The following is a 22,488-nucleotide window of genomic DNA, read 5'->3' as shown; positions in this document are numbered from 1 at the left end:
TACATACAATACATATTGATTTATATCACTCTGTCGAGATTTAAATATCCATAAGAGCTTTATTTTCTCCACCAAGTACAGTATAGAGTATGTGTGTGTGTGTATATATTTTAATAAAAGCTATGTCTTTCTTATAAATGGAAAACTATTCTTTTTTACACGTAAATAAACATCAATGTAATATTGTAAAGGTTGTTTGTAAAGGTAAAAAGAATATTATATCTAAGATTATATATTATATCTAAGGGGTAAGAATATTATATCTTAATATTTTATTTGTTTATTTTTTTAAGCACGGTCGATTTCCGGTTTTGACGTCAGCCGTGTGACGTCACAGCAGCTCGAGCGCCGCGTTGCAGACATGGAGGAGGTGAGAGGTGGGTTTGCTCTACGGTTCCGTCTGTTTTTAATTCATCTTTGTTTGTGTTGTTGTTGTTGTTTTTTTTTTACGTCAGTGATATGAGATATGAGAAAGCCGTCAGGACGAGCGTGGCGTGTGTGTGTGTGGTAGTGACTGTGTGTTTTGTTGTGTAGTTGGTTTTCTTAGCGCAGTGCAGCTGTCACTGAGGTAAATACTAGCAATAGCAGTCACATATGCCACTGTCACTGAGGTAAATACTAGCAATAGGAGTCACGTATGCCACTGTCACTGAGGTAAATACTAGCAATAGGAGTCACGTATGCCACTGTCACTGAGGTAAATACTAGCAATAGGAGTCACGTATGCCACTGTCACTGAGGTAAATACTAGCAATAGCAGTCACGTATGCCACTGTCACTGAGGTAAATACTAGCAATAGGAGTCACGTATGCCACTGTCACTGAGGTAAATACTAGCAATAGCAGTCACGTATGCCACTGTCACTGAGGTAAATACTAGCAATAGCAGTCACGTATGCCACTGTCACTGAGGTAAATACTAGCAATAGCAGTCACGTATGCCACTGTCACTGAGGTAAATACTAGCAATAGCAGTCACGTATGCCACTGTCACTGAGGTAAATACTAGCAATAGCAGTCACGTATGCCACTGTCACTGAGGTAAATACTAGCAATAGCAGTCACATATGCCACTGTCACTGAGGTAAATACTAGCAATAGCAGTCACATATGCCACTGTCACTGAGGTAAATACTAGCAATAGCAGTCACATATGCCACTGTCACTGAGGTAATCATTAGCAATAGCAGTCACATATGCCACTGTCACTGAGGTAAATACTAGCAATAGGAGTCACATATGCCACTGTCACTGAGGTAAACATTAGCAATAGCAGTCACATACCACTGTCACTGAGGTAAACACTAGCAATAGCAGTCACATATGCCACTGTCACTGAGGTAATCATTAGCAATAGCAGTCACACATACCACTGTCACTGAGGTAAACACTAGCAATAGCAGTCACATATGCCACTGTCACTGAGGTAAATACTAGCAATAGCAGTCACATATGCCACTGTCACTGAGGTAAATACTAGCAATAGGAGTCACGTATGCCACTGTCACTGAGGTAAACACTAGTAATAGCAGTCATATATGCCACTGTCACTGAGGTAAACACTAGTAATAGCAGTCACATATGCCACTGTCACTGGGGTAATCATTAGCAATAGCAGTCACATATGCCACTGTCACTGAGGTAATCATTAGCAATAGCAGTCACATATGCCACTGTCACTGAGGTAAACACTAGTAATAGCAGTCACATATGCCACTGTCACTGAGGTAAATACTAGCAATAGCAGTCACATATGCCACTGTCACTGAGGTAATCATTAGCAATAGCAGTCACATATGCCACTGTCACTGAGGTAAATACTAGCAATAGCAGTCACATATGCCACTGTCACTGAGGTGAGCATTAGCATTAGCAGTCACATATGCCACTGTCACTGGGAACATGTGCAGTGTGACACTGGAAAGACTGTTATTCGCCTATTAAACGCCTTTCTATATCAGAACTGCACAGGACTGTATGATACACGTAAAAAAACATCAAACGTGAGTCTTTTTTGTGTCTGCAGTGTTTCCGCTGTCATGCGTGGTCCAAAACTATGCCTGGGGTAAGTTGGGGCTGGACAGTGAGGTGGCTAAGCTGGTCCTAGGTGGAGATCCTCAAATTGTCATACAGGATGACAGACCATACGCAGAGGTAAGCACATGCTCCTCTTAGAGCTGATCACCGATCCAGGGTTTCCTGCTCATCAAGCCAGATTGCTTTTGTATAAAAGTATTGTATGTGGACACCAGAAAACCACTTAAATATGCATGCTAAACATCCCATTCCAGATTTTATTTTTTCACCTCATTGCTGTTATAAATAAGCTCCAGGCTTTCCACTAGATATCGGAGCGTGGCTTTGGAGATTTGTGCTCATTCGGCTACAAAAGCATTAGTGATCAGACGGTGATATATGCAACAAACTGGGAAAGAAACTGCTAGTTGAAACACTTCAATTAGCACTTTTTTCCCCTGTTTGTTGCATATATGTAGATAAAAAAACAAAAAAAATTAGACTCATGGTATCGTAAGTATGTAACCTAGTGAAGCAGAGTTACTGTATCCAATGATAGAGACTTAAGCACTTCTGTACGTCGCTCTGGATAAGGGCGTCTGCCAAATGCTGTAAATATAAATGTAAACGTTGGGTGAGGAGGTCTGTAGTGTAGTCGGTGTTCAGATTCATAACAAAAGATGATTTAACAATTTAATTATTGGGCACTCCGGCTGTTTATTTGTATTCTGGATGGCTCTGGGTTTTAACGGTACCTTGTAAAACTCGTTTATTGATCTGCGGTATGGTTGAGGTCAGGAAACTTAAATTCTCACACTCCAATGTATTCAAGGAGCTTACATTATTTACAGAGGCATTGTCATGCTGGAACATGTTTGGGCATCTTAGTTCCAGTGAAAGCGAATCTGTAACGCTACACCATACACAGACATTCTAGACAACTGTGTAATTCCAGCTTTGAGGCAATAGCTTGGGGGAAGAACCACATATGGGTGTGATGGTCAGGTGTCCACATACATTTAGACCTAAACGTTATTACACTTATAGGCCTATCAACTGTAATCCTACTTACTTTTGTTAAAAGAAACAAAAACCTTTGTTTCTTTTTCAGTTAAAGGTAAAGAAAAAATCGTCACTGAATAATTTTTATAGTTAAAAGTTAACAGTTAAAATGAATCCCTCGCCAAGGTTTTAGATTTTTTTCAGATAGGATTTGTTAATCGATATCTATCATTAAAAGCTCCAGGGCATGTGTTGCTTCAGTGGATAATCTCACCTGGATAGTTGTAGACTTCAACCAATGAACTGCTGCTAGAATCATAAAGACGTCCATGTGCTCATCCCAACAGACCTGTTCAGAAAACATTCATACATCAGATCTTTTCAACACACACACTACTGTTCGGATTTATAGTACATGGTTGTAGAAGAGTAATTAGTTTTAATCCCACTGTAGAGTGTCAACCCAAAAAATTATCGGTTTCTTATAAGTTAAGTTTTCTTGAGTTTTACTTGTTACTTTCACCTCTGGTTTGCTCATTTGAGATCTAAATCTACATCCAGAGTTCTGTAAAGCTGCTTTGTGACATAATGTATTGTTAAAAGTGCTATACTGTTAAAGTGAATTGAATGGACGAATGCCTTTTAGCTGAACAAATCCATAATTATTCTTTGTCTTTGTGCCGTTTCTATTCTCGTCTTGGCCTCGATCCTAAAATAAATGTAAGGTCTATTTAAAATAATGGAACTGCTCCTGTGAGATGCACTTAAAGGTCAATAGTGGCTCTTTAAATAGCAAAAAGTCAAGCGGGGCTGCGTGAAGGTGTAGTGTGTGTGAAACGCAACTCTTTTGACATATTTAATCATTAAAGTTTTTTTTTTATATACAAGTCGACACTCAGGCTGTTTATTTGTATCTTGGCTGGCTCTGGGTTACTCTGGGTTGCTCTGGGTTTTAACATGACCTAATAAAAAAAAAAGTCTACACTTGTTTATTGATCTGCAGTTTGGCTCTGGAGTAATATTGTTGTAATATACAGTATATGTTTATTTATTAGCTTTGGATGGGTGCCCACCCTAAGGGAGATGCTCTTATCAAAGACAACAGAATATCGCAGAGGACACTAGGGCAGTGGATCGCTGATTACCCTGCATGTTTGGGGTCAAAGGTCAAAGACACATTCCACGGACAGCTCCCCTTCCTGTTCAAAGTGCTGTCGGTCAACACTGCACTATCCATCCAAGCTCATCCCAACAGAGTGAGTTTAGTACAATAATAAATAGTCAAATACAATGCTTTATACCTAAAACATATTTCCAGCAATCTAATAAGTTCATAAATACTTCTCAGGAGCTAGCAGCTAAGCTACATGCCCAGTTCCCTGAGCACTACCCTGACAACAACCATAAGCCCGAGATGGCGATTGCACTGACTGAGTTTGAAGGCCTCTGTGGTTTTCGCCCATTGGAGGAAATCATTTCCTTTCTCAAAAGTGAGTGTCTTTAAACATCATATTGCATCACAGTACATTGCTACAGTGCTGTATTCAACTAGCACTTATTTCCTTATCTTTTGCATTTAAAAAAAAAACACACAAAAAAAAACACCTTTGACACTTTTTCATTGAAACTTTGAACAAATGTTTTAAACTCATGGTATCTTAAGTATGTAACTTAGTGAGCCAACATTAATGTACTCAATGTTAGAGATTTAAGCACTTATGTATGTCGCTCTGGATAAGGGCGTCTGCCAAATGCTGTAAATGTAATGTAATGTAAATGTATTGAAAGTCCAGTGTGTGTATTGGAGTGTTCTCATTACTGCAGGCCATTTTGATGAATTTGTGTTTTTTTTTTTTGTTTGTTGGTTTTTCCAGATGTTCCAGAATTCCATGCTCTGGTAGGTAATGAGGCAGCAGATGAGCTGCAGTGCAGCAGGGATAACCCTGCACGTGCCTCTCTTGCCCTGAAGAAGTGCTTCAGCAGGATGATGAACTGTGAGAAGAAAGTTTTTGTAGATCAACTGAACATGCTGGTGAAAAGAGTCTCTGAAGAAGGTGAGAAATCTTGAAATGTCACTTCTAGCTGTAACTTGTGCCCCTTGAGACTACACCAGCTGTATTTGTTACAGAAATGAAGAAATTAATTCTTTTCCATACTCTGTTTTGTTGTAGAGGCTGCAGGCAAAGACACATCAGCCAATAACGGAGAGCTGCTGCTTCGGCTCCACTCCCAGTACCCGGGTGATATCGGCTGTTTCTCCATCTACTTTCTGAACCATATCGTGCTGAAACCAAGACAAGCCATGTTTCTGGGAGCAAATGAACCTCATGCCTACCTGTCTGGAGGTTACTATCTCCTTACTGGTTATTTATTTGGAACAGTTTTAGAAGGTTCGGTTACTGAATGTGACACAAAACTGAACTTGTAGGGATAAATCTAAAGCTTTTATATATATCTATATATATCTATATCTATATCTATATATATATATATATATATCATTATATATATATATATATATATATATATATATATATATATTCTGCTAGGAAAAACTTAGCTGAAGTCAAGTGTGAAAATCACATTGTGTCGTCAGAGAGATTAGTTTCAACTGACCCTGACAAAGCATCAGTTAGAACTGACTGGTTTCTGAAGCGTGTAATTCTGAAAGCCCCAGGCTCCATTCTGCATCAAAGAACCATGAAGAGGCTTAACGATCTCTGTAAGATCATTTATATGCCCCATTGGATTTTTCCAGTTCATATGATTACAAGGCATCATATGAACCCCAGCAAACATTTCAGATGCTCACAGAGAACGGCTTTGGGAACACGCATCTTCTCCAAGCCATTGTCTGCTTAGAGGAAACAATTGTTATGGTCAAAATGCTGGAAGAACATGAGGTTAATAATATGCCTGGCTTGGGCTGGTTGTTGTTTCTGTAATGAAAACGTTTCGAAAAATGGCAAAATACTGACCTTAATTCTTCCATCTTTCAGACTGCATCGAGTGCATGGCCTGTTCAGATAACACAGTGCGTGCTGGACTGACCCCGAAATACATCGATGTGAACACGTTGTGTGAAATGTTGAACTACAGTCCTGCTCCAGCCAGTGCCAAAATCTTTCCCTCAGTTCAGGACCCTTCAGACCCCTGCGTTCACCTGTACGACCCACCTGTATCAGACTTCACCGTCATGAGGATACAGGTACGTTACTGTACACTGTGTTCACGAGCTATAGGCTTGAGAGGGTTAGAGACGACTGTAGTGGCAGTAATGCCTCTCTCTAATCCATTTGTGTATTTATAGTAACTTTTATGTCTATGGGGTGTTTGTGTGTCCGAGGAACTGAAGTTTATGTATTTCTATTGGTGCAGTAGGTAGTAGTGTCGCTTCACAGATTTACAGTCCCTGGTTTTTAGGAGCTCAGGTTTCTGTGCATGTTCTCCAGGTTTCCACCCAACTCATAAAAACATGTATTAGATGGATTGGCTGTGCTAAATTGATTGAGTGAATGAATGAATGTGTGTAGCATCCTGACTGATGTCCAATCACAATGCACTCATGCCCCTTTTCCACCGAGGCAGTTTGAGTGCTGGTTCGGAGCCTAATTTAGAACCAGTTCTTTCTTTTTCGACAGCCAAAGCACCGGCTCTGAACCAGGAAAAGTGGTTCTTAAGTAGCACCAAACGTTGCTGGTCTAGACTTAAGAACCGCTTGTGTCAGGGGCTGTGGGCGGGGCTACTGTTAGCGCCTGGGGGCTGGGCTACTGTTAGCGCATTTGATAATGTACCTTAAGTATACTAATGTTTATTACACTTTTACTTTACCGCGATATGATACATTATCAGCACACATGATAGTAGGTAGCTACATGCTAAGGCTAACTTTTTTCTGTGTTAATGATAAAATAACGTTATGTACTTTCTCGATAACAACCTCCGTTTATACAGATTACATGGAGCTGCACGTACACGTTGGATTCGCTCCGTTTGGGTGTTAATGTAGGTTCACAAAGCCATGAGCATTAACAGTAAAGCAACATCCGCCATTGTTGATGTTTGTGTTTGCCGCTGCTGCGCTAAAGTTGCTGTGTAACGTGACACGTGTACAGTGACGTCAGACTCGGCCCTGTGATGGCTCTCTAGCCGGTGGAAAGGCAAACCGGTTCTTAGAAGGTTCGCCAGTGGAACCAACTCTGAACCAGCACCAGTGCTAACTCTGAACCAGCACCCGGTTCTTTTTGGTGGAAAAGAGGCATCATCATCTTAAAATTTATGTTATTTGGCAGACGCCCTTATCCAGAGTGACTCATTTGTCACAGTTAACTCATTTATAATATCTGTATATTATATATACACACTGGTGTGAAAAAGTGTTTGCCCCTTTCCTGTGTTTTTTTTTTTGCACGTTTGTCACACTTTAAAGTTTTAGATCATCAAACAAATTTAAATATTAGTCAAAGATAACACGAGTAAACACAACATGCAGTTTGTAAATGAAGGTTTTTATTTCTTAAGGGAAAACAAAATCCAAACCTTCATGACCCTGTGTGATTACATCTGGTGTAAAAGTAACACTGCATTTCAGAAAAAGAACATCATACCAACAGTAAAATATGGTGGTGGTAGTGTGATGGTCTGGGGCTATTTTGCTGCTTCAGGATTGTTTCAGCTGTGATAAATGGAACCATGAATTCAGCTGTCTACCAAAAAATTCTGAAGGACAAAGTGTGGCCATCTGTTCTTGACCTCAAGCTGAAGCGAACTTGGGTTCTGCAGCAGGACAATGAGCCAAAACACACCAGCAAGTCCACCTCTGAATGGCTGAAGAAAAACAAAATGAAGGCTTTGGAGTGACCTGAATCCTATTGAGATGCTGTGGTATGACCTTAAAAAGGCGCTTCATGCTCGAAAACCCTCCAAAGTGGCTGAATTACATCAATTCTGCAAAGATGAGTCGACCACAAGTCCTCCCCAGCGCTGTAACAGACTCACTGCAAGTTATCGCAAACTCCTGCTTGCAGTGTTGCTGCTAAGGGCGGACCAACCAGTTATTATTTAGGGGGCAAACACTTTTTCACACAGGGTCATGTAGGTTTGGATTTTGTTTTCCCTTAATAATAAAAACCTTCATCTAATTTTTAAATTTGTTTCATGATCTGAAACATTAAAGTGACAAACGTGCAAAAAAAAAATCAGGAATCAATTCACATCACTGTATATCTATATATATCTAACAACCTTCCAGTCGGAAGTCCAACGTCTTAACCACTGACCTACCACTACACTACTTCTACTGAGTGTGTTATACCACCCGATGCTTTATACCACCCGATGCCCATCCTGCTTTTGACTTCAAGTACAGATGAACATTTGTGCTGTGTTCTACCTCCAGGTCCCTCCATCTATAAAGCAGTACACAATGAGCCCGTTGGACTGTGCATCCATCCTGTTAGTAATTCAGGGCGAAGGCAGCGCTCTGTCAGACATCATGCTGCACAGGGGTTCTGTGCTGTTCATCTCAGCCAATGAGAGCGTCACACTGCAGGTGACATCATCTTCTGGGATGACGATGTTTCGGGCCTGCTGTCTTCTCTAGGCACAAATGTGATCCTGAGCAAACAGGATGTGTTTGTTCTCACTGATAAGTTCAGTATGTAGTTTTAAACTTTTACTTTTGTTGTAATGTTCCTTATTCAGCAGCAACTCCAAAGGGAAAAGAACCACTGAGGATATAACACACACTTCAGCAATATACCAACTGATAGGAATCAGTCTAGTGAGAGCTCTCTCTCACACACACACACACACATACATACACATACACATACATATATATATATGTATGTATGTACATATATACATACATATACATATATATATATATATATATATATATATATATATATATATATATATATGTATGTATGTACATATATACATACATATACATACACACACAGGAGGTGTCCTTTGCTTGTGGTCCCTTCCTTTAAACCATATAGTGTCTGAATTGAGGTATTTATATTTTAATAACAGGATGACATGAAATGATAAAGTGCCAGTTTCTCATTACGAACATATTAAGGACATATTTAAAGGCAGAGCATGACAAATCAAGATTGCTTTTGTGTGTGCCTGAAGAAAGGTTAGTTAAACAAACGTCTATTATGACTTTCTTTCTCCTCCTTATTAATTAGTAAGCATGCGCTTTAAAAAAAAAAAAAAAAAAAAGGCAGCCCACTCACACGGCCGACGTCACATCGTGCACTACAATTAGATTCATCATTTGAATGCGCAGATGCATGTTTTATGTTTAATAACTAGCTGACTTTAAAATTAACATTCAGACTGATCATCATTACAGCTTGCATTAAGGTTATGCTTAATGCAAGGGAAAGAAATTCTTCACTGGGAAATGTTTTAATCTACAAAACAAAGAAGCACATGCACAGTCTGCAATCTTGTCACTCTCACTAAGTGAAACACAATTCAGGGAATTTTTAATTATAAAAATAACTACTGAAAAATTTAGACACAAAAAGCTAAATTTTTCAAAAAAGCTAAACTGCTTTTACACTCTTTTATGAATCTGCTGATATAGTAGGTTTACTCTTTCTAACAGGCTGCTTTGACAGATATACTGTATACTGTGAAAGACGAAAGCAGTGATCAAGTTGCTGATAAAGTGTTTTTACATGATTCGTGTTTGTATGACTGCGAAAGCTGTTACTGGTACAATCCGTCCTCTCTACAAGTCCCTCTGCAAGTCTTTGTGCTTTCCCTTTGGGATTTTTGGGAATCTTTGGGATTAATTGGGATTAATCTTAATATTTGTTTACTGTAAACTCTGTGCACTTTTACGTGAGTTCGCCCAAGCAGGTTGTGTCCAAGATCCTCAGTCTGCGCCTCAATCCGATTTCAGTGTTTTCTACCTCCAGTGAAGGTTTGAAATAAAGGCATGGATTAGCATTTTTTTAATCTACTGTGGCATGAGGCTGCCGAAACGCTACGTAAACCCTAATAAACTACAATTCTGTATGAATTCCTCTGCCTACAGTGTCTTATTTTAGTTACCTTGTATAACACAGGTTCATTAATTCATCTACAGTAACTGCTTTAGACTGGTCTGAGATGTGGTGGATCTGGAGCCGGGGAATACTCCGGGGATGGGTCCAATTCATCGCAAGGCACCGTGCACACACATCCATACACTCATTCGCTCACTCAGGGACTTATAGGTGTTTTTTTTAGCCTGCTCTTGGTAAGTGGAAGGAAACCAGCAAACCAAGATTAACCAGTAAAACCAGTAACCTGAGTTCAGGGTAAAACTACTGTGCCATCACGACACCTGAGCACCGGACGTAAATGTATTAAATTAAAAGCTCAATCTTAAAAGTGGAATTTGAAATCATACTGAACAAAACTGAAATTCAAACAGTTTGTAGTTAAATAAACATTTATTCAAATAAAGGAATTTCATGAATATTTTTAAAAGGAAGATAAAGTGCTCAGTCTGACATTTTGTACACTACAAACTCTGTTGTTTGCTGGTGATGCATTCAAATGGACCGAATCACCTTACAGCTGTAACGTTCAGTAAAAGTTCTGAATTTTATTGTTCTGGAGGATCAGTTGAGCCATTTCACCAAAAACATCCTCTCAATTTGAGGACTCTACTAGTGGGAGTTCACCACAGCTCTCTGATTTGATGAGCTCACGAGTTATTGTGCCTTTCAAGCGTTTGCTACACAGTGAGTCCAAGCTAAAAGTGTGCTGCTCAATCTGACTGGTTGTGGGTCTGAGAGCCCAGAAAAGTTTCTGCAGGGCCTGGACATCACCCAAGGCATCATGAGCCGCATACGAAACCCCAAGCACAGTCTTTACCAAGTTCTCCTGCTTAAAGCTGTGGATGCCACGATCCTTAAGAAGCTGCCGGGTTAAGGGGAGACTGTCCAGGAATCCCAGGATTCCAGCCTGGAAGCCTGCTTTTAGGTCAAACTCATCCAAAACTCTGGCCAAGACAAGGCAATCAAACCTGCGTATGTTGTGACCTACCAGCAGCGGGCGTCCGAACATACGAAGGAAGGTTACGAAGGACACCAGAGCTTCCTTCAGGGAGTTGGTGAGCACTGGCCTGCGATGAAGAAATAGTCGATGGTGCCGTACTCTGAAGCCGGTAATTCTGGAAGCTCCAGGCTCCATCCGGCATCGAGGAACCATGAAGAGGTTTAATGTGTGATGACCGCTCACTGCCGCTAGCTGAACGATGTCACACGAGGGGCCTGGACAAGAAATGATCACAGAGTCAAGATAAGTCAATGGAGCTCCAGTGAAACTTTTTTCCTGCTTTAACACAGCTGATGGAGTTTCTCAAACTGAACACACTCTATCAGGTAATAAGATCACGGCTCTCTATATTCTCACTTTCCTGCTGTCAGACTGAACAGGCATCATGGATGAGTCTGATTCTTCTTAAGGTTTCTTCCTCATGTCTCAGGGAGTTTGACCCCATCACCTCCGGATTCCTGATCAGTGACTACGTAATATAAATCTTTATCTGTAAAGCTGATCTGTGACAACATCCATCCAAAAGAGCTATGTAAATAAAACCGAACTGAATTAAAGACTACCAGTTTGACAGGTACGTCTGGGTTTAGGTGGACATACCATACAGGTAAGTTAAGGTGTATTAGAGCAGGGATCCCATCACATTATACTGGACATTTATATACAATCTGGTGTTTAACTAGTGTAGAAAATCGCAAACACACACCAAGGCCAGTAGTCTCCAAATCAAAGAACACCAGGTTTGATGAATCAGTGAACTTAGTGTCACAAAAACTGACGTCCATTTCACACTGCACACACTTTATATACAATAAATAAATAAATAAATAAAACATATGTAGGGTGGAATTCCTTACGACAGAATAAACCAGGATTCGACTGATAACCTATTCATTATTTTCCGATTTAGACACCTTCTATTTTTAACCTCCAGTTTAAAGTTGCTGACAGTTAAGGCTGTATCTCAAAAGACTACATCATGTACATGAAGTGCACTATATAGATCATAGACGCCATTGTTCCCTCCATATTGTAGTGCACTATGGGAGTGGAGAAGATTTTCTGAGGACCAGCCTGACGCTGTGTTAGCGCCAGCTTGTGGACTGGAGGACTGTTTGGAAACACATTTATTCTGTACTTATTTTAAACCAAAATGAAGATGTGACACTTAAAGAGAAGAAATAAAATATGAGCAGACATGCCAAGTGTCCCGGATGTTCCGAGAGTCTCCTGCATATTGACAGCGCGCTCCCTGAATCGCGAGCGAGCGAGCAAGAGCGCGCATGCGCAGTGACTGTGCGCGGCAGAGAGGGAGGGGGAGCGAGATATAAAATATAATTAACAAATAATTGGGTAACACTTTACAATGAGGTTCATTAGTTAACATTAGTTTACTACTTTAGTTAACATGAACTAATAATGAACTGCACTTATAAAGCGTTTATTTATCTTTGTTAATGTTAATTTGAACATTTACTAATACATTATTCAAACCTTGTTAACATTAGTTAATGCACTGTGAACTAACATGAACATAAACACATAAACAAGACAAAATGTTAGCAAGACAAAAGAGCTGATAGTCAGTCCCTCTTCACCTCAGCACCCTATTGTCATTCAAAATCAACCAGTTGAAATAGTGGTAGTGACACTGGATGGGGGACACGGTGGCTTAGTGGACGTTCGCCTCACACCTCCAGGGTCGGGGTTCGATTCCCGCCTCTACCTTGTGTGTGTGGAGTTTGCATGTTCTCCCCGTGCCACAGGGGTTTCCTCCGGGTACTCCGGTTTCCTCCCCCGGTCCAAAGACATGGTAGGTTGATTGGCATCTCTGGAAAATTGTCCGTAGTGTGTGAGTGCGTGAGTGAATGAGAGTGTGTGTGTGTGTGCCCTGTGATGGGTTGGCACTCCGTCCAGGGTGTATCCTGTCTTGATGCCCGATGACGCCTGAGATAGGCACAGGCTCCCCGTGACCCGAGGTAGTTCGGATAAGCGGTAGAAGATGAATGAATGAATGAATGACACTGGATAACACACTCACCTTTGCTCAGCACATTATGGACATTCAGAAAAGAAGTCATCAAAGACTGTCAGTCATTCGCAAACTCAAAGGACTTAATGTCGCTCCTCGTTTACTATTACTACTTTATCAAAGCATTATTCAGGCAATTTTACTGTATTGTTCAACTTGTTTTTTTCGGCATGCTTTCTGTTAAAAATATGGTCAAACTCACAAAGGTGTCCAATATTGCTGCAAAAGTTATAGGTCTTCCAACACCTAACCTTATAGAACTCAATAACACAGCTATCGGACGCTTTGCCATTTCAATAGATTCCACACATCCACTAAATGAGTATCTAGCCCCACTGCCCTCAGGGCGCAGGTACAGGGCTCTGAGGTGCAGGAGGGCCTGCTTTGGAAGAAGCCTGATTCCCTCAGTCATTAAGTATCTTAACAACAGACAACGCTGAGTGTTATTCTGAATGTTTCTTGACATGTGTGTATTATGACTGTTTATGTTTATGCTGTGTGTGTCGAACAAGTGCAGTGTTGTGGAAAAGAATAAAGTAAAGTAAAGTAAAGTACAAGTAAAATAAACAGCTGTATTTTTATTAATTAACTTGTCCTTTTTTTGTTGGGGGGCCGCTTATGTTTCCGGGTGTGTGTGTGTGTGTGTTGGGGTGTGTGTGTGTGTTGGGACATCTGTATGAGGTTAATTGTCAGTTTTGAGTTTAAGTTTAAGTTTTTAAAGAAAGAGCCAGCACTTATGTAAGAACATGAAAATAGGGACAAAGTTAATAACAGGCTTTTGTTGATATTTTTGTATTGAGTTTGTCCTCAGTAAATATACCACGTTTGTCTTTTCTTTTCTTTTTCTTATTTGACTCCAGAAAATTTAACCCAGTAGTAAATATAAGGAAATAAAGTAAATAATATAGTAAATGAAACAAAAATCAACACGAATGAAACTAAAATGAACATGAAAATAGGGACAAAGTTAATAACAGGCTTTTGTTGATATTTTTGTATTGAGTTTGTCCACAGTAAATGTACCAAATTTGTCTTTTCTTTTCTTTTTTTTTCTTATTTGACTTCTAAGTAAATTTAATCACACTTTTAACAACGAGGATTTATATGAAATGTTGTCTTACAATTCAGTGAATTTAAGATATTGATCAATAAAGTATTTTACCCAGTAATAAATATAGGTAAATAAAATAAATAATATAGTAAATGAAACAAAAATCAACATGAAAGTAGGGACAAAGTTAATATCAGGCTTTTGTTTATATATTTGAATTGAGTATGGACTGAGTAGGGGGGGCACGGTGGCTTAGTGGTTAGCACGTTCGCCTCACACCTCCAGGGTTGGGGGTTCGATTCCCGCCTCCACCTTGTGTGTGTGGAGTTTGCATGTTCTCCCCGTGCCTCGGGGGTTTCCTCCGGGTACTCCGGTTTCCTCCCCCGGTCCAAAGACATGCATGGTAGGTTGATTGGCATCTCTGAAAAATTGTCCGTAGTGTGTGATTGTGTGAGTGAATGAGAGTGTGTGTGTGTGCCCTGCGATGGGTTGGCACTCCGTCCAGGGTGTATCCTGCCTTGATGCCCGATGACGCCTGAGATAGGCACAGGCTCCCCGTGACCCGAGGTAGTTCGGATAAGCGGTAGAAGATGAATGAATGAATGAATGTACTGAGTAAAATGTTAGTTTTTCTTGTTCTTTTCTTTGTTTTTTTTTGTTTTTTGTTTTGTTTTTTTGTTTTTTTGGATTTATATCTAACATTTATACATGTTGTCTGACAATTCAGTAAATTTAAGATATTGATCAATAACATACTTTAACCTGTAGTAAATATAGGTAAATAAAGTAAATAATATAGTAAATAAAACAAAAATTATTCTGTAATACAAAAGGACAGCAGAAGACAAATGCAACGTGTTTGTATATGTATATAGTAACACACTCATATTAACCACAGCAGATTTTTATTAACCACAACAGCTGTTGTTACGTTTGCTATTTTGTGATTGCTTACTAAATATCACGGAAGCTGTTGTCAACTGACTTTCCTGCTCCCGGTGAAGGTGGACTTCCATTACCACAAGTCTTCTCATCATGAGTCCTCTTCTAATCCATATGTTTATCATGCCACACATTATCTCATTGTGACCACGGTAACTGTTCCTTTGTTTGTGCATTTTGTGATGTATACGTACAATATAGCCGTATTTACATGCAGCATAAAGAAGGAACTCTTCAATGAACTCACTGTTCCTGCACCCTACTGGGTATCGCAGTTCCATTCTGCACCACTAAACCTCCCAGTAAATCCTCCTGAGATAATGAGATCCCAGAATCCTTGGGGGTATGTTGTTGACTGGCTGTTTGCTGTATTGTGTTTGCAGTAGTAGGAGTGATGGGACTGGTTGAGTTATTCAATGTCATAGTGCCTCTGTTGACCAGTCTTGTGTTGCTACTAGAGCCACATGCAAGACCCATGAAACTACACAGGTTACCCATGCTGCTGTTGGTATTGTTGGTGTTGCTGTTGGCTGTGCTGGATGCGTTTATGCACCCTGAGCTCCTGCTGCTCTGAATGGAATTTCGTATGGGAGGAGTGAAGGAGAACACTCTCTCTCCGCCTCCACTGAGTGCACGGGCACTCAACGGTCCCAGCTGTCCTTCTGTTGGAAGAGGAGTGTCCATTGAAAGACAAGAAGGCAGTGGACGATGGGATAGCAATGCCTGATTTGGCCACACTTTGCTTGGAGGGCACATCTCTGCTGCAGGATCAGGGAAGGAGAAAGTGGATGCAGAAGGGTTTTCTGAGCCATCCTCTGGTATCCAAGTGAAGCCTGTGGCACAGGGCATGCGACCTGGCGTATCAGGAGGCAACAGATGTGAGCCTAGCAGAGAGTAAGAATCTGAGCTGGTGCTTTGCACCAGGTCACCCAGTGCTCTTCGTTGTGGGCGAGAACGATTAACAACAGATGGAGGCACACAGTGGATGGGTGTCTGAGGGCAACTATAGAAGCCAGGTCTCTCGTACAGGGGCATGGCAGAAAAAGCATACTCAGCCATGTCATATTCAGGCGGATTTTGGTTCTGGTTCTGCATCACAGGGGCTTCCGGATGCAGGTAGAGAGGGAAACGGCTAAAAGGAGCACGTGGGCGGCGACGGAGAAGAGAAACCCTAGAGGAAGAAGATGTAGTCGAAGAGCGGTGAAAATTCGATGACTGCACGCCAAGCAAACGAGTCAGATTGCCTAAAAGAGGAGTGGAGTGGTTGGCTTCCTCATGTTCCTTGATCTGCTCCAGGTTATGCTGAAATTCCATATCTTCTTTGGAAACACTGGGAAAGACAGAAAGACTTCTATCTTCAGAAAAAGTTCTAGATCTTGATAGCTAAAAAATACACAGTAACTACTTCATTTAGTCACCTGATGTCCAGAGCAGAGCCCATGTACGAGGGTTTTTGGTGTTCAGCACTGGCAGCTGTATACGGCGCCTGAGGCTCTGATTCGTTCCAGTATTTATCCTTCTTTATCATCGGAAGCAGATCATACATTTCATCAACTGACAACAGAGATACCTGAGATGTAAATGGACACAAAGGCATTAAGAATTTCAGTCTGCTGTAGATTGTACTCTAGTTTTTGTTGAAGTGTAAGGAAGAAAGTTCGTGACTTGAATGCAAAAAAAATACCTGAAGGTTGCGATCCACCAGCCAGTTTGTCTCAAAGTCATCATCATCTTCCCCGAAAGGATTGATAAGTTGCTCTGCCACCTTTGATTGTCATTATTGAGTTGCATAAGACAGAATATAACCAATAAAAGATGTGTTGAATAAATGGTTGCTTTGACTTGCTTGGATCAGGTATGGGGAGCAAATACCTTGAGCCAGCCAACATAGAAGAAGAACTGCAGCAGTGTGAAGACAGGAAGATAGAAGTCCAGGTTGTGACCCTGGTAGCCCTGGGCAGGGTCGAGAAACTGGCGACCAATCAGACAAGCCAAGAAGAAACTGTATACAGCTACAGTTACCACCTGTAAAAGGTGCAGATTTATGTCAAGTTCTAAGTACAGACTTTAACGGCCTATTTTAAACATTAAGGTAAGAATTTCATTTTCTGTCTTTTTTTTTTTTTTTTTTTTTTGATAAACCATTTTTCTATCCAAAAATCAACAGGTACTTATTTCTACTAAGGTAAGATCAGCAGTGATACAGCTATGGTTCGTATGAATAAATCAATAATTCCACATGGACACCTTTGGTTGTTAGTAACATTAGTCTATCACTACTGTAGCCTGATCAGACCTGAGTGTAAACAAGTGGCAGACTGATCCAGTCATAACTGTACAGCTTCATGCACTGTGAGCGCAACGTATTTAACTCCTAAAAGGAGAAAAGAAACACACATATATACTGTATATGCACATGCAGGATTGCCTGTACTACTGTATTTGAGAAAGCTTTTCCACAGCAGCGCCTTTTACATTCCCGTGAAACACAACCAATTCAAATACTTACGTACGTTTAGAATGGCAGAGAGTGCAACGTCGTTGTTGATGCGTCCCTCTGTCCGTGCTCTCAGTGCCAGATTCACAAACCACACGCAAGGAACCCAGAATTTATTATGAGGAGAAGGCAGTTCTTCCAGCTGCTTTAGTTCCTCCACTGACATCAGTCCTGGACAGGAGTTTAATTCGGGTTAATACGGTGATATCATTTGATGTTCAGATTTAAGTCTCAAGGCAAACAATACACATGCGGAAAACCTTAATTAGATACAAACTGCTGAAACTGTGATATGTTCATTCATTCATTCATTCATTCATCTTCTACCGCTTATCCGAACTACCTCGGGTCACGGGGAGCCTGTGCCTATCTCAGGCGTCATCGGGCATCAAGGCAGGATACACCCTGGACGGAGTCTGTGATATGTTAATGTTATTTATTTCTATTCTCGTCCATGTACAATAAATACAGTAGAGCTCATAACACGCATCAGAGTACAGTGACAGAAAAAAGAATACATCCCTGTCCCAAAAACTAAACCAGCATTCAGAAACCAGGTAAAAATAAATACTCCTTATAATTTGTTAAGCATCTTTAAGTAACAAGAACTTGAAGTAAACCTTTTCTCCACAGGTTTATCAGTCCATTCTTCTGTATGACTGATTTTTGAGCCATTTGTCTATGCACAGTTCTCCTTAGATCTGGCCACAGTATCTTAATGGAGTTAAGGCCTGGACTATGTCTTGGGTATTCTAACATCTTGATTCAGATGTCGAATGTCTGGTCTGCTTGAGATCATTGCCCTGTTGCATGACCTAATTTTGGTCCAGCTTAAGCTGCTGGACAAATGCCCTCTTATTTGTCAAGAATATTCTGGTATAAAATGGAGTTCACTGCTGGAGTTGTCTCAGAAACTGCAAGTTTTCCAGGTCCTGTGGCTGCAAAAACCAAAACCAAATCATCACCCCTCCACTACTATACATAAGAGTTGGCATGGGGCATTTGTGGTGATAGTCTGTGTTTGGTTTTTGCCAAACATGGCACTGTGCATGATGACCAGACATCTCCCCCTTGGTTTATCTGCTTAAAAGATATTGTTCCAGAGCCCTTTTTTTTTTCCAGAAGCAGTTTTGCCAATCATGCTGCTATATTCTTTTAGGAGAGAAGTAGTTTTTCACCCTTGCTTGAAAGCCATACTTGTTCAGTCTTTTTCTGACTGTGCTGTTATAAACATAACCATTTAATGTGACTACAAAGGTCTATAGGTCACATGATCTAGCTCTTGGGTTTTTACTTCTAACTTATTTATTTACATTTACATTTACATTTACAGCATTTGGCAGACGTCCTTATCCAGAGCGACGTACATAAGTGCTTAAATCTCTAACATTGAATACATTAATGCTGGATCACTAAGTTACATACTTAAGATACCATGAGTTTAAAACATTTGTTCAAAGTTACAATGAAAAAGTGTCAAAGGTGTTTTATTTTAAATGCAAAAGATAAGGAAAGAAGTGCTAGTTGAAGTGTTTCCTGAATAAGTAGGTCTTCAACCGCCGCTTGAAAATAGCCAGTGACTCAGCTGTCCGGACCTCTAGGGGAAGTTCATTCCACCACCTTGGTGCCAGAACAGAGAAGAGTCTTGTAGTATACTTGCCTCTTACCCTGAGAGATGGTGGAACCAGTCGAGCAGTGCTGGTAGATCTGAGGGTGCGGGGTGCAGTGTGTGGAGTGATGAGGGCTTTGAGGTAAGAGGGAGCTGGTCCATTTTTGGCTTTGTAGGCCAGCATCAGTGTTTTGAATCTGATGCGTGCAGCTACCGGAAGCCAGTGGAGCCAGTATTTCTCTAAACATTAAACGGGCTGACATTGGACCATATTTGCTGAGACCCACTCCTGGGTAACTGTCTTGAAGGCACTCCATTTGTAAAAAAAAATCCTTCTGCACTCCGACATTCTACACTCCTCTTTTCTTCTTCTTCTTCTTCTTCTTCTTTTGACTGTAGAATGGTGAACTGTTCAAATCGTTTGGAGATGGCCTCAAATCTCTTCCAGATTAATGAGCAGTAACATTTAGTTCTCTGAAGTCATGATCTCTCTTGTATCTTCTTAAATGCTGTTATAGAGGTAGTTACATACACTTCTGGATGATTTACTAACCTTGTGCATTTCATCAGTAAAAATCATGGCTGCTAATTACTTTCAGATTATTGTGGAAGTAGGAACGGTGTACTTATTTTGTCCCATATGTTTTCTGAATGTTTATGGAAAAAAAATCGACATTCGCTTTTTTTTTTAAGAATGGGTAGACCATACATTTGGCCGTAACAATAAAATAATAGGCTTGGAGGAGGGTGTACTTTCTTTTTCCATGACTGTACTGTATATATTTAAACAAACATTTTCAGACATGGCAGAAAAATGATCAAGGGACAAGATAGTGGCAACATGCATTCAAAATGTTCCTGAATGCCTGCGGTGATTGTAGTTCATTTCTGTTATTTGAGAGCCAAAGTTCTGGCAAAACAGACCATTAATCCCTGTTATTTCCAGGCTGAGCTCAATACCTGACACTGGGGGGTACTATAACAAATGGCTGTTGCATTCCACAGACTTCTAATCACTGCTCTATGCTACATTACTTAGGCTGACTTATTTCAGCTAAAGTAATGCAATCAGAAATGTACTGCTGTGTTGCTTGCTCTGATAATGTGTATACATGTGGAATGACCACACATACCTATTCCTGCCATTTTAGTGGATATTCCTATTAAAAATGTGCATTTTACTGTCACTCCCTTTTAATGCACCCCTGAAACTTTTACCAAATTGTCACATTGCTGCTGTAAACATCACACGGTCTGTAGATGAACTCACATGTTTAATAAGAAAGTGTGTATTTTAGCAGTATACCTGTGTTGATATCAGTGTATGCCTGGGGGGGGACAATAACCACAGCTACAGTAGTAAGAAGTTATTATTACACCAACGTAGTATGTAACATTAAAGACGGAGTGAATCCAATGTACCTCCCTGTACCAGGTGCTGCATGGTGGGAAACCTCTTATAGACAGCAGTGCTGACAGACCGATAGATGAGGATGCCAGACAGGTTGGCATAACGCACCAGACTCCTGCGGATTAGCTTGGCACCTTCATCTGCCCCCCGGACGTATCCCCCGACCAACATTGCCAAGCGATCTGGCCATGGGGTGCTCTCAAACTGCCCCCACCAGCGAGATACCACCAGAGTAACATAAAAACCTGGTTTGCACAAACAAATGAACTTGGGGTAAAAAAAAAATGCAGATATTTATGGTAACACATAAGAAAGAGAGAGAAAGAGAGAGAGAGTTTGAGTTCTACACTTACCCAGAACAAATGATACAGGGATGAGTTGTGCATACTGATCACAGTAAATGGCGAGTTTCTCAAACATCCTCCTCTGCCCATCATCCAAGAGGAATCTGTATCAGTAAACATTGATCACTTTTCCTACTCTTTAACATGACACGTTTTTTTCAGCAGTTGGTATATGATGACCAAGATGACATTCTGTATTGCATTCGAACAAACTGCGTGCACCTGTAAAGGACACTGATGATGTAGTAAAGCACCATAAAGATAAGCAGCTCTCGGTACAGCAGCTTGTAAATGCTTCCTTTCCACCGCAGTAAGAGGTGAGAGAAGGTCCCAAGACGAGCATCGGCAACCCTGCGCGAGTATGTCACTGTCATCCCTTACGCTCTGCTGCTGAGAAGAACTGGCTTAACAAAACACTACTAATGCTGTCAGGTTCCTGAAGTCAGAACACAGATACATAAAACCACAGAAAAATCATTAAAATGATGTTAGAGTGTGATTTTAGTGTTAGTTTGTGTATATGAGTGTGCATGTTGATTCAGTTTCTCTGAAAATATTGAGGATCAGAATTGGGTTCCCCTCCCTGATCTTATGTAAATAACACCTGAACACTTCCCCATTGCCACACCACAATATATTGATCAGATAAAAGCAATTCCATGTTAAAGCTACTCACAGTGTGTAAGGAAACGAAGGGTGAAAGGCTTCATGAGCAGCATTGAAGTGAGAGATGCTGGAGAGGCTAAAAATGTAAGGAGACTTGAGCCTACAACTCGAGTCACTTGACACATTAATCTCTTTCAGCAACAAAGGAACATTGTGAAGGAAGCGTTAGTTTAGTAATCTTCAATAAGCCTTCAGTGCAAAATAACCTGCACACACATATGAATCATTAACAATCCATTCAACCGTTATGTTGAACGCAGAAGCTAGTAACATTCGTTTTAAAATAAATAAAGATTGCAGTAACTGTATTTTATTAATTTCAGAGCAGCTATCAACACCCTGCTGGAGAAAATGCCAGCCATGGTCTCTCCCAATTCGGTCATACATCATAGGGAAACTCAGTGACATCTGTGACCCAAAGATGACCCTTGAACTAGGCTTGATTATTCATTCATTCATTCATTCATTTTCTACCACTTATCCAAACTACCTCGGGTCACGGGGAGCCTGTGCCTATCTCAGGCGTCATCGGGCATCAAGGCAGGATACACCCTGGACGGAGTGCCAACCCATCGCAGGGCACACACACACACTCTCATTCACTCACGCAATCACACACTAGGGACAATTTTCCAGAGATGCCAATCAACCTACCATGCATGTCTTTGGACCGGGGGAGGAAACCGGAGTACTCGGAGGAAACCCCCAAGGCACTGGGAGAACATGCAAACTCCACACACACAAGGCGGAGGCGGGAATCGAACCCCCAACCCTGGAGGTGTGAGTTGAACGTGCTAACCACTAAGCCACCGTGCCCCCAGGCTTGATTATAATTACGCATATTT

General features: G+C 40.8%; 3 protein-coding genes across 4 annotated transcripts; 1 reads left to right on the top strand and 2 right to left on the bottom strand.

Annotated features, from left to right (window-relative positions):
• The first annotated feature begins 293 nt into the window (after window positions 1–293).
• On the top strand, window positions 294–10,066 carry mpi (mannose phosphate isomerase). The gene is made up of 8 exons (XM_060886831.1): window positions 294–377; window positions 2,027–2,154; window positions 4,074–4,274; window positions 4,367–4,508; window positions 4,893–5,072; window positions 5,190–5,363; window positions 6,018–6,226; window positions 8,417–10,066. The coding sequence occupies exons 1-8, from the start codon at window positions 362–364 to the stop codon at window positions 8,618–8,620; spliced, it is 1,254 nt and encodes a 417-aa protein (XP_060742814.1). The 5' UTR covers window positions 294–361; the 3' UTR covers window positions 8,621–10,066.
• Window positions 10,067–10,454: 388 nt separating this feature from the next.
• plex9.2 (PML-like exon 9.2) lies at window positions 10,455–12,072 on the bottom strand. 2 transcript variants are annotated; one of them, XM_060887024.1, is made up of 2 exons: window positions 11,798–12,072; window positions 10,455–11,306 (listed from the first exon to the last, which is right to left on the bottom strand). In XM_060887024.1, the coding sequence occupies exons 1-2, from the start codon at window positions 11,925–11,927 to the stop codon at window positions 10,684–10,686; spliced, it is 753 nt and encodes a 250-aa protein (XP_060743007.1). In that variant the 5' UTR covers window positions 11,928–12,072; the 3' UTR covers window positions 10,455–10,683. The 2 variants fall into 2 exon arrangements, with proteins under 2 accessions (XP_060743007.1, XP_060743008.1); XM_060887025.1 differs by lacking the exon at window positions 11,798–12,072 and adding an exon at window positions 11,449–11,712.
• Window positions 12,073–15,322: 3,250 nt separating this feature from the next.
• Window positions 15,323–21,351, bottom strand: best1 (bestrophin 1). The gene is made up of 9 exons (XM_060886920.1): window positions 21,200–21,351; window positions 20,987–21,081; window positions 20,645–20,878; window positions 17,630–17,784; window positions 17,413–17,490; window positions 16,989–17,141; window positions 16,801–16,881; window positions 16,535–16,686; window positions 15,323–16,446 (listed from the first exon to the last, which is right to left on the bottom strand). Exons 1-9 carry the CDS (start codon window positions 21,349–21,351, stop codon window positions 15,360–15,362), a joined length of 2,187 nt encoding a protein of 728 aa, XP_060742903.1. The 3' UTR covers window positions 15,323–15,359.
• Window positions 21,352–22,488: the final 1,137 nt, after the last annotated feature.

Source organism: Tachysurus vachellii, chromosome 14 (genome assembly GCF_030014155.1).
Source record: "Tachysurus vachellii isolate PV-2020 chromosome 14, HZAU_Pvac_v1, whole genome shotgun sequence".
NCBI classification, from domain to species: Eukaryota; Metazoa; Chordata; class Actinopteri; order Siluriformes; family Bagridae; genus Tachysurus; species Tachysurus vachellii.
This window is presented reverse-complemented; position numbering and strand designations above follow the sequence as displayed.

Excerpts from the sequence above, each read along its gene's own strand:
- mpi (XM_060886831.1), top strand. Across the intron at positions 5,073-5,189 it reads GAAAAGAGTCTCTGAAGAAG|AGGCTGCAGGCAAAGACACA; the intron begins GTGAGAAATCTT and ends GTTTTGTTGTAG. Across the intron at positions 5,364-6,017 it reads TCATGCCTACCTGTCTGGAG|ACTGCATCGAGTGCATGGCC; the intron begins GTTACTATCTCC and ends TCCATCTTTCAG.
- plex9.2 (XM_060887024.1), bottom strand. The coding sequence starts at position 11,927 with ATGTTTTATTTATTTATTTATTTATTGTATATAAAGTGTGTGCAGTGT. Across the intron at positions 11,307-11,797 it reads TTTGGAGACTACTGGCCTTG|GCCCCTCGTGTGACATCGTT; the intron begins GTGTGTGTTTGC and ends TTTCTTGTCCAG.
- best1 (XM_060886920.1), bottom strand. The coding sequence starts at position 21,351 with ATGACAGTGACATACTCGCGCAGGGTTGCCGATGCTCGTCTTGGGACC. Across the intron at positions 17,785-20,644 it reads GCAGCACCTGGTACAGGGAG|GACTGATGTCAGTGGAGGAA; the intron begins GTACATTGGATT and ends ACTCCTGTCCAG. Across the intron at positions 17,142-17,412 it reads TGCCACTTGTTTACACTCAG|GTGGTAACTGTAGCTGTATA; the intron begins GTCTGATCAGGC and ends CACCTTTTACAG.